Below are 12,000 nucleotides of genomic sequence, written 5' to 3' on the forward strand. Positions count from 1 at the left end.
GAGAACATCAACGAGCTAAAAGTCTGCAAAGTTAAGTTTAGGGCCAGTAAATTATAATTTGAGTGGCCGGCCCCTGGATAATGATAAAGTTGCATAAAGTGTGTAACCATTTTCCACTTCAATTTGCTTTTCGCTTGGCCCCATCATCTTATCCCCTCTATCAGATTATCTTCCCGACTCAGTCCGACCCACTCTAATTGCCAAAGTTTTTCCATCTATGGAAATCCTCATGTGAATTGAATTGCTTTCTGCCACGGCCGACTTGTGTTTTGTTTATTTTAGCATCAATCGAATTGAAATTTTCGGTAATTTACTTTCTTAGTTTCAAATAAAACTTATAATAGCTATTCCAATGGGCGTGGCTGGTAGTTGTGTGTTTGTGTGAAGCTGATTCTCAAATATTTGCACAAGATACGCATCTATTTCGGCTTAAATGTTGGTTTTATTTATGGCAACTTTGTTTGCATGCCAATGTTTGAGGTATTTTTGCTGATGCGATTAGAACGTTGAGTGGAGAATAGCAATAGAAACTGCAATTTGTAGTAATTTAAGCAATTAATTTAGATAGCAATGGGAAAGTAAACTGTCTGAGGATCCTAATTGCCTTTTTGCCAGAGGATTTATTTGTTTAGGTCTTAAATGGCTTAGAAATAGAAAAATCTCATCGCACTTTAGCTAGTATATGTATATATTATTTGGGTTAAGTTATTAACTGTTTATATTATTTATTAAATCCCTAAAAGCCAAGACTTTTATTATATTTATCTTTTGTTCATCGCTGTTGAAACCATTGCTTATTTATTGTTTATGTGCTCGTTAGAACCGTTTTAAAAAGGCAATAAAATGCAATTTCTAATAATTTGTATTTTATATTTAATTTCCCACTTTGTTTGCATTGAAATATGGCAAATGCGCTTAAATTTTGGCAATTAATATGAGAATCAGCTTTTCAAATCGCTTCTGTGTTTTTCCTCATTTTATTCTTACAATTTTTAATGTATAAAGCACACATAAAAATTCCAATATTTAAATATGTTTTTGTTTATTTTTTCGTTGCTGCTAGCGCATTGGTATTGCGAATAAATTCGTTAAATAAAATGCATTTCGCACTCGCACATTTAAATGCACATAAACATTTAGTGCCAACAATAACAAGAGTTAACAATATAACACCTTGACTTTGTGTTTTGTCTGCCGCCGTGCCAAAGTCAATGCACTTTTTCTTTAATTTGGAAAATTAATGGATCCACTTAGTTTTGAAATCTCTACAAATGTGTATTTTTGCGTATGTCGTGAGCAATTTTCAATTTCATTCACGGCCAAAAATATTTATTTATGATTTTGTTGTTGATTTTTCAGAGCACATAAAAAGCGGCACGCATAAATGGCCAAAAGCATAAAAATTTTAAATGAACTTCGCGCACAAACACAGCTGAGGAAAACACTCGACAATAAATACGTTTAACAGCTCATAAAAATATTTTGGAAAATGGCAGAACATAAAAAGATTACCCAAAAATAACCGAAAAGGTATCAAGGAAATTAGGGAAAAACTCAAAAGACGCGTTAATTATACGCCTCGTATCACATCACAATTTGTTTGGCTTTTGGATTGATAAACATTTGTTGTTCTGTCTCTTGTTTTGGCTTTTTTTTCGAAGAGAGAGATGCTGAGATTTTTTCTAATTTTGGAATTTGGTATTTGAGAAAAACAGTTTTTCCTGTGTTCCGACGGGCTCGAGAATTGCCAACAAACTGATGGCCCACGGAAGCCGTTCAAATGTTTTTCATGACATCGCAGCGCCGCGCGAAATGCGACGAGCGACGAGCAGCGACCAAAACCACACAAGCCGTCGTCCAACCACCCAAGAATTTCGAGCACCGAGAATCGAGCGTCCAGATTCGAGCCACCAGAGCAGCAGCATCACCCACTGATAAGCGGCGCAGAGAGAGCTTTTCCTGGTGGTTGAACCCACTGGGGAAAGTGGTGCCCATCTGCCCAGCCGCTCTCTTAGCTGGCCAAGAAAGAGTTGCGGGCCACGTTGCCCTGTCAATTAGCCACATTATGGCCACATAAAGCAATTATTAATGACACCTTGCAATCCTCTTTCCACTACCCACTGCATAATTTAACCGATGCGACAAAGTTTCCCTTATGGAAATTGTCGTTCTAGCTGGGCGTTTGCATAATCTCATTGTCACAGGCTCGAAGTCAAATAAAAAAGTTTTGGAATAAAAAAGTTTGGTTACTATAGTGGCATACGTATATCATTTTTGGGGGCCACCTAACCGTTAAGAGGAAGTTTTTAAGTTCCTAAAAATGGATAAAACTAAGTTTATAACGCTAAAACTGTTTATAATTAGTGGGAGATTTCATAGGGCACTAAAGAATTTCTCCTCATTGGAACCTTTGATTTAAAAAGATTTATAATTTTTGTTCACTACTTATAAATAAATAAATCATTATTAATTTTGCAGATTTTATGAGTAAAATATATACATTTTTTAATGTTTTAAACATTTTAACCTCAGATATTCATGTCTGAAATATTTTAAACCCACTAATTTTTAAATAGCGTGCTTTTTAGTTATAATTCTATGTCTTTATAATAATAAGATCTCTAAAAAAATACCATAAAATGTTTTAACTTGAAATTAGTTGCCCAAGCATCACTAAACGCATTATGTTTGTTGAAAGAGCTGGAAAAGCTATCAGGTTTTCTCTTGGCCAGGAAAAGCTTTCTCCGACTCTTGCTGCATTTCTCTTTGCTGCTCTCATTGGCTATTATTTTGGGTGGGAGTGTGCGTGTGCGAGTGTTTTGTTTATGCCATGTTTGTTGGCCCGGCTCGCCGCCTGTTGTCCTGTCCACTCCCCACTTTCGCCACGCTTTCCTCGCATTCCCTCGCCCCCTCCACCACCCCTGTTTTTCCCGTTTTCCCCTCATTAATGCACGCCCACAGTCTGATTGAAATCATCAGGCAGGAGTTTTGCGGCTAGCCAGCGAGGGAAAAACGGAAAATGCAGAAAGGGGGGCTTTTCGTGTGCGTCAATGCAATTGCCATGGTCAGGGCCATAAATTTATGCTCGTGTTTGCCTGTTGCACATGCAGTCGATGGAGAAACCATAAACCAAACCAAATAGTAAACCACATTTTTCATATTAAGTCCCAGGGTTCTGAATATCTCAAAAGCAGAGGAAAAACAATGGCAACATGAATGTAATCAACATGAAGGAGCTCGGTTGGATTTCCATAGAACAACAAGAAAACAAGTTGATGAATTATTGTAATTAAGTGAGCCCAAAAGCAGAAGAGAGCACAAATGAGCGGGAAAGTGCGGGAAAAGTGTGGGAAATATGGAGGCTGAAGCAAAATTAATACCGAATGGCATGTGGCAGACAAGCAGCAAATTAAAAGAGCCCAAGTCCAAGTCATTAACAGGCAGGCAACGGGATGAGCTAAACTACAGGGTATTTTCAAAAAGTATGGTGGCACAAAGTATCGCAGGCTTAGGATTTAAAAAAAATTATCACAAAAACCAGCACAAAACATATTTATCTGATTCTTACATTAGCTCCCGTTTAGTTAATAGGCTCAAACTAAATCCCCTTTAGTTACTCAAAATAAAATAAATAACAAGGGTTTAGGAATCACTTTTAAATTTAATTTTTATAGTTGTTTAAAAGTATACAACAATACATTTTAAACACAAAAGTATAATGATAAATACCCTAAATTTAAAAATCACTTTTAAATTCAGCTCTTAAAGTGCCTAGAAGTTTGCAATAATATATTTAAACCTTAAAAGTACAATTATTTTGTTCAGAAAGAGGACCTTCCCTGTATCACTGCCTACTTTCGGACACCTACAAAATACATTTAAGTTCCCTTTTAACTTAAAGCTATAGGTACCTTTTTATTCTAAATAAATTCTTTTAAAAGGTGCCTTTGATTCGTAAGCCAGCGAAATGCCGCAGATTCAACAGCAAACTATTGAAGTTGGGCGCAAGTGTCGCACAGATAACTTTCGCGTTGATGAGCAAACACTTCAAAGTCATAACTCGATGGCACTGAGTGTCGCCCTTCTCATTTCCTGGCGCGTCCTTGGCCGTGTCCTTCCCCCTGGTCCCTCCTTTCCTCCTGTCACCGGCCCAGTCCCTGTCCTTTTCGTCCTTTCACCATCAATGCCAGGCTCCATCATTGTCATCTGGCTACGAGGGAAAAACCCACAATAGTGACACGCCGAAAAGGAAGTGTGCCTGTGCCCACAAGGTTAAACATCGGGCTAAATATAAACCAGTGGCAGAGTGATTTGAATTGAAATTCCCAGCAATCTCCAGGGCGAAACCGAGAGCTAATCAAGGCCAGGACTCTGTTGAAGGTCCCCAGGGGGGAAAATCAGACTTCATCTCGAATGCGCAACAAGGGAAAGCCATTCCCCCTTTCCCAAAAATATATAATATATTAGGGTGGGGGAACAACAAACCAATGCCAACTAGTTGGTATAGAAAACACAAGTTTACACCAGTTTATGGATGCTAGCAGCGAAGCTATAGAAGCTAAGATATGTAAGACAACCACGCAATGGATGCCAAAAACACGGAAAGAGACGGCTAGAGGTGGGGCGAAAGAGACAGCCAGCTGAAACGAAGAAAGAGACGGGGAAAACTATGGCGGCGGGCGTCCTTCCGCTTTGTTGTGCCCATTGACAGGGGAAACAAAAGGGGAAAATCGGGGGGGAAAGCGGCCAAAAGAAGGCCAAAAGGGAAAAACACACCAAACAACAGATAGCTGGTGAGGAATCACAAAAAGGACGGCTGCCAGCATCGAGCAAAATGCCAAGGAAAATGAAAAATAAATACCAGAAAATGCAATTGAAATTTTCGGGCCGCAAACAAAAATAAAAAACAGCGAGGATAAACAACTGTTGGCGAAATGCTAGCAAGTTAAACTGGCTTTTTAAACGATTTAGTGACACATGTTTAAGGTAAAAAGCAAAAACATGCAAGGCAAAATATAGAGCATTGCATTTATACTAAAGTATTTTGATTTTTATTTAATAAAATTAAATCATTGTAATTATTACATAAAAACTTTAAAGATGTCACAACATCATTTTATGAGTTGCTATTTATTCATCTGTTAAAAAGGGCATTTTTCATGCAATAAATATTTTTATATTTCTATTTTTTGAACAGCCCATTGCCAATATTGTAGTAAATAAAAAAACAAAGGACATCTGGCAGGAACAACACAGAAACTGCTTACATAATCACAAAAATACATAGTCAGCGGCGAGGAAAGAGAGAGCATGACACGGTTAGAAAGAGAGAGGGCGAGGGAGCCTTGGAGCCTGTGAACTTGGCTTTCAACGTTGTGCGACTTGAACTTGAATTCGCTTTTCGCCGACAAAACGGCACGTGCTGGGAAAATTGGAAAAGCTTTTTCCTCTCTTAAATCTTTCCCCGGCTCTCTTAGCCAGGAGAAAATGCTCCCTTTTGCATTAAAAATGCCAGTGACGCAAGTTATCAAAAATTTATCACCCAAAAGAGAAGAGCAACAGGAATAACAATGATGTGCCATTCTCCTCTAAAAAAAAAGATGGAAACTATTTCGGGTCATATTTTGGATTTTTTTCTTTGCCTTAGCCGATGCAAACAGGTTGTTTGCTTCGTAGACAAAGGCACCGAGAGGCTGTCCCCAATTTTAGAGTGGCTGCCAGCTGGGTTTTGGGGTGCTGCAAACGAAAAAGAAAGGACCGAGCAAGCCGGAGAATTGGCCAAATTAAATTTTAATAATTAAATGCACACAAAGATGAAGGCACGTGCAAAATTTGCATGCGAAATTCGGTTAAGAACTTCGGCTCGGCGAGCACATGCCGTTGCATAAATAAAACCGCTTTAAAACACCCACGCTCAGCTCACAGAATGAAAATGACAATGACAGGGATGAACACCCCGAGTCCTGGATGTTCCCGCCAGGCAATGTCAACTTTGATTGAACGGACAGGACGGCAGGAATCCCTCCTCGATTGAGAGGACTCGTCCCTGAAAGCATTTGCATAAGACCACGGGCCTTACACAATGGTCAAGGGGAGCGGGGAGCGGGGGAAAAGCGGATTGGAAAGTCGGCAAAGGAAACTCATGTAAATCGCAGAGGCGGGATTGATGCAAATAGTCGTTAGGGGGCGAAAAAAAGAAGACCAGGAGGGCCCTTAAGCAAAATCGATACAAATTATTTTGAATTATTTTTTTGTAATTGGACGAAACGTTTCAAGTGTTTGGCCAAAGGAGAATTTGAAATTCGCAACCCACTTTGGCATATTTAATTTGTTCAATTCAATGCTTATCTTACATTAATGATTTTATTTCGGGGAAAATGTAATGTTAATTATTAGGAAATTTTTAAAACTTCGAATGGATTTTTATACCATAAATAATATAATACCTTCAAAAACTGTTAAGTGTTTAAGTTAAAAAGCAAATAAATATGCCAAATGCTAACTTCCTTGCAAAAATTGATGCGAAAAATATGGAAATACCTTCATTACAGCTCACATCCTGCATGGCTCTTAAATCAAGCGTATATTTTCCGAATTTGCTCATACATAAATTTACCCCAGCAAATTCAATTTGCATTCCTTTAAACCACAACAAAACAGTCCCACGTCACGGGGGACCGTGAATATGCTCTTTTCTTTCGTATTCCCAAAACCCCACCGCAAATCGTATCCCCGGAAATCTAGGAAAAGTCCTAGGAGAAGGCGGATGGAAGAGCTTAGATAAACTACAGACAGAATCCTTGGGACCGTCGCACGTAATTCATTTTTATGAGCTGCCACAACTTGTTGGCTCTGGACAGTTTGGTTTTAGCCAACTTAACGAAAACAAATGATAATCATTTTCATTCTCATTTTACGCCCGCAAAATGCAAATAGTCGAAAAAAAACAAGGCGGCAACTTGGCTTGGGTAAATAGAAAGTCCTTCTCATGGCCAAGGTTGTCTACCTTGTTTCTACTTTTTTCTTTGGGACAAGAGCCAAATTGCTGCGACTTGGTTGCAGGAAAATATCCGCGAACAATGGAAAAATCACAGAGGAAGTCCTGCAGACAGAACACAGCGACAATAAATATAGTCGACTGCAGACAAGTCCAAGGATAAGCCCATAATTAACTTGGCCGACACACACACAGCGCACATGTCGAAGCGCTGAGTGAGAGCAGCCTAAATTGAAATTGCCCTGGCAGAAAAAATAGGTATATAAATCAGGCGGTGCGAGGGGTCGAGCGCCGGAAAATTGTTGCACAAAAATGCGTTGTAATTGCCGAAATCAAATGGCCGTAATTTAGGTTGACAAGGACGACATGGAGGCACAACTACGCTTTTATTTATGCAAATCTCCTGGCTGAGGATGCGTGCGTGTGTGTAGGTGGACAGTTGAGGGAGCTGCTGGCCAAAAATGTTCCATATTAGAATTATGCAAATGAGACAGTCCACATCGATGCAGGATTCTGTTGAGAAAGGGGGTGGCTTGGGTTGGGTTGGTTGGGTTTCGGGTTGGCAGAACTGCCTAAATGTCCTTGGAGCCCCCCCCCCGATCGGAGTTTGTCCGACGGCCAACAAAGGCTGGCAATTTGAGACACAAGTTTAAGCTGTTCGAAATGTTTAATTTGAAGCAATTCAATTTCAAGTTTCCAGTGAAAACTTTTCCTCTGCCGCCCACACAGAAAATACATTCGCACATGTTGCCAATGGTAACAATGTCCACTTATAAGGAAATTAGGCAAGTTGTTCACACGTTCAATTTGCAAACTAACTTAAATTCTGGTTCGAGATACTTTTTCTAGAAGAATGAGGTGACATTTATTATTTATATTTTGGCACTTAAGTGAACCACTTAAAGAACCCACTAAAGGAGTTTTTTACTAGACTTTAAGAATTTTGAAAAATAAAACTTCCTATATATTGGTAAAAACCTAAGACTTCCTATCATTTGCCAGCATTTTTACAAAAACATTTTTCCCTAAATTTTTATTTAGCAAAAATTGGAAATTCTAACATATAAGCCCATAGTTGTATTTTGTTTGGCAATGATAATTTATTATGAGTTTCCTCATTTTCAGTAAATTAAAGTGTTTTTCTATTGCTCAAAAATATTATCTAGTAACTTGGGTCGTCAAAAAACAGACAATAAATTACGTTTTTCTAGCATTATTAAATAAGAGCTTTTTTTACAGCATCCCCACCCAATCTTCAGAACCTTTCGAATGTCCCAAATTAGTTGCCTCCAAATCGAACTACTGTAATGTGACACATTAAGCGGCACCAATTGAATTTTTCCCGAAACTGTTGCCCGGAAAAGCCAGCCTGGAATGCCTTTGATCAGAGGCTCATCATCAGGCGGCGAACAGCAATAAAAAAAAATACAAAATGAGGGGAATAAAAAATAATAATGTCAGGCCAAGCCGCCGCCGCATACGGAATACTTTAAAAGGAATGCCGAAGGTTCCTCCGCTCGGAGATATTTATGTATACATTTTTTTCGCCTCTTTTTTTCTTTTTTGGAGGCAGTGGCGGGAAGGTGAAGGACACGGCATCGCATGTCCTTGCGTTTAGTGGCTCTATGTGTGTAATATAGAGCAGATATCCGCTGCTACTTTCCCCCGTAAATCAACGAAGCTGGGGAAATCACTTAGGACCATGACGCCGCTGCCCTGATAAGTTGGCGGTTTTAAAATTAATGGAGACGTTCGCCTTGCTCAATGTTTTTTTCCCCAGAAGGCTATTAAATGGGGGTGTGTGTGTGTGCAGCTACTAGATATTTTACTTCAATGCTTAGACTGCAGTTTTTATCGCTCAGATTTTTGATAATTCATGGTTTGAGTTTTTCGACTTTATGAGGTTCTCTGTCTTACTTTTCAATTGATTGAACATGATTTGTGATAACCCATAGGAGGCCATAAAAATTATATTTTGTTTAAAAGGAAAAGCTCTTTTCCTAAAGCTTTTCAAAGAAAATGGTTCTGGTTCTTGGCTGATTTTCTTACTCGAAACAGCTTTTTGAAGCTTTCACCTGCTTCACGGCTGTCCAGTAACATTCTCTGTTAACTTGGTTTTTGGAAATTCAAATCTTAAACGTTATAAAACTTACGCTATGAAAAGTCGGGCCACACATTTCTTGGGAAAACTCACCTGCAATGAAAGAAATAAGAATTTTATTATTCAAAAGTTGACAAGTCGGTGGAGAAAAAATCAATACAGCAAAACGCACGCTAAAGTGCACTTAAGAAAGGTATTCACACTCATACAAATTCACTGAGAGAAAATACGCCTTACAAGATATTGGACATTAGAAATATGCCCAAAGCGTGCCGAAAGAAATGAGGCCCAACATTTCTTAAATCAATAATTTAAAAGATTTTATTGGTTTAAAGCATGTTTTTTTATTTTTCTATTCTTTATCTACCTATTAATACATATATACATTTTTTTCTCAGCTTATAAACAAGGAGATACATTTTTCTGTATCTTTTTGTTGCCGCTCAGTAGTCATCAAATGGCCCCCAGGCGACGAACTGCGAACAAGCCGAGACGATGAAAAGCGGGCTCAGCAGACCACTTAACCTTGATGATCGGCACACTCCAGAAAAAAGCCCCACCCACAGCCACAACAGAAACCACCTCCCAAACATCTTGCCCCTTTTTCACTCATTTATTTCGCCTCAGTTACAATTCAAGTCATCAAGATTAATGCGACCCTGTCGGTCGCACGTTGTCACCGAGATAAATCACAGCAGAATTGCCCACATGGCGTATGTGCAACATTTAACTTAATTAAATCTCGGGCTGCCGAAGATAGTTGGACCACAAACGAAAGACCATGAAGTAGATCAACTCGAAGCCACTGATGAAAGAGCAGCCAATGCAAATGCCCAGCACGCCTCCAATGTTTGCTTGGGGTTAAATAAATGTATATTTTATATATAAAGCGTATTAATGGGTGTTTTTTCAGGAGTTAAGTAAACTCACACAGCATCTGATACCAATGGTAGAGTATATTTGTTTTGTACAGCTGACGATGTGGCGTTTTAAATTTAAAATTCAATTCGCTTCGCCAGGGATGCAAATGTCCCAGGATTTGTTTGTTTAATCTATAGAACAATTGATTGCAGAGCGGCAGACACAGTGGACACTGAGCCGGTGACCAGTTCTCTGAGTTATTGTATAAGAACTAAATAGTTTTAAAGAGGTATTCGAACTGAGAAACTCACCCTCTACAAACTGCAAGCAAGTTATATTCTCCAAAGTGCAATGCTTAAAGTTTTCCCCACTAAACTCGAATGGATATGGCACACACTGGCAATTAATTAGCGTGGCTTTTATTCTACACTCATGGAGGCACTTTTCCCTGCTCTCGCCCTCTCCAGGAAAATAACAGCCTCGCTTTTCTATGGCATACCCTTTTAATTTAGCGTTTCCCCGAAGCTCCATAACTTCTATTTGTATAGCTGCTTTTTCACCAGGGCTAATGCTAAGTCTACCCAGCCAACTTGGAACATGCAAACTAAAGCCAGGAAAGTTATCTTCTAAAAAATGTGCATCTTCTTGTGAGGAATCCAGAAAAATTGACAGTTCTCCTGTCAGACTTTCCTCTTTTAACACGCAACAATTTCTCTGACTGTAAGCTTTTAACATAAATAACTCTGAGCAACTGACACCCTTACCATTCATTTTACATTTAAGTATTAGGGACTCACAGGCGGGAGTTAAACTTAATAAAAGTGAAGTAATATTCTCTTTAGCCACTAAGGAATTTATATGATAGACCTCATCTGGTTTCACGGATAAGGGATCAAAGTATCCCCTGAGCAATGACAATTCATTGAGCCAATAATCCTGCGATTTGTTACGAGCATAAACTAAATCCTGTGCATAAGTCTTCATTTTCCTGTGACTAAATCTGTAGCCACTACATATTCGTAGCTCGGGATAGTTCATTTCGTCTTCCAAAACCTTTAATTCCGATATTTCTGCTATAGTTGAGTAGCTGAGGAATTCCAGAATCATTGAAAACACTGCATAGCCAGCGAAAAGTATGCCAACGCTAATAAACAAAAACCAGAAGATTCTCTGAACTCGGCGTTTTCGAATAAAGTAAAGCAGGCCGAAACCATTGAGGCTTGTTTTTCGAAAATATTCCACAACTGTTCTATTAAAAGCTGTCACAATTCGAGACATTTTGGCGGTACTAGAGTGGCCTACGCTGTTGTCAGGATATTTTATAGCCCTCCAGCTGGGGAATTATGGTCTTGAGATACCCGGTTATTCAGTGCAGATAGCTCCTCGCATTTCTCCAGTCGAATAAGTAACGTCAAATTATATTCAATTCAACAAGTAGGGGGCGTGGCTGAGTAGCCATTAATGGAAATGGCAACTGCCGAGTATCGTAAGTCGAACATGCAACGACTGTCAACTGTAATTTACCAGAAAGTGCTGCAAGATACACAGCACACAGATACACACCCACACAAGGAAATTGAAAATATCACGCTAATGCGAGGGTCGCATATTAATGTGGTTCAGTGGGGGAATCCCCATTCCGAATGTAAAACGAGGAAGGCTAAAGTCTGTGTTAAGCTACGGGAATGTGTATTTGATGATTTATATGGCTAGCAGTTAATTCAATTCATGTTTCAAACAAATAAATGTAAAAAGACGTATTCAAAAATCATAAATGTAAGTGATTAGTTGCGGACTTTAGTTGTAAAATCTAAGTCAATTCAATTAGGACAGATTCTTTGCCATTTGTATTTATGGTTTTGTAAAACATTTTACGGAAGTATTTATTCTTTAGGGAACAATATATTGAATTAAATGATAAGAAATGTTTCTAGTCATCTTCACATAATAAATAATTTGTTTAATATACTTTTACCGAAGATTAAGAAAATATATAAGAAGATGAGTTAAAATTGAGCCATTTCACTCGACCAAAAACTTG

The 12,000-nt window shown here is 38.7% G+C and overlaps 2 protein-coding genes across 13 annotated transcripts in view; both read right to left on the minus strand.

Moving 5' to 3' along the window:
- The window catches only part of LOC108034793 (protein nutcracker), a 102,336-nt gene that overhangs the window by 31,183 nt on the left and 59,153 nt on the right, over positions 1–12,000 (minus strand). Inside the window, exon 1 of one of the 12 annotated variants that reach the window (XM_017109788.3) lies at positions 1,513–1,790. The exons of 9 other annotated variants lie outside the window; for them this stretch is intronic. The gene's annotated coding sequence lies outside the window, so the exon portion shown is untranslated. Of the gene's footprint in view, positions 1–987; positions 1,120–1,512; positions 1,791–12,000 lie in introns of those variants that run through there. 2 more of the 12 variants (XM_017109789.3, XM_050886500.1) reach the window with 2 other exon arrangements.
- LOC108034377 (sodium channel protein Nach) lies at positions 9,808–11,237 on the minus strand. The gene is made up of 3 exons (XM_017109261.3): positions 10,271–11,237; positions 10,029–10,211; positions 9,808–9,952 (listed from the first exon to the last, which is right to left on the minus strand). The coding sequence occupies exons 1-3, from the start codon at positions 11,235–11,237 to the stop codon at positions 9,834–9,836; spliced, it is 1,269 nt and encodes a 422-aa protein (XP_016964750.1). The 3' UTR covers positions 9,808–9,833.

This window comes from Drosophila biarmipes, chromosome 3L (assembly GCF_025231255.1).
Source record: "Drosophila biarmipes strain raj3 chromosome 3L, RU_DBia_V1.1, whole genome shotgun sequence".
Classification (NCBI taxonomy): domain Eukaryota; kingdom Metazoa; phylum Arthropoda; class Insecta; order Diptera; family Drosophilidae; genus Drosophila; species Drosophila biarmipes.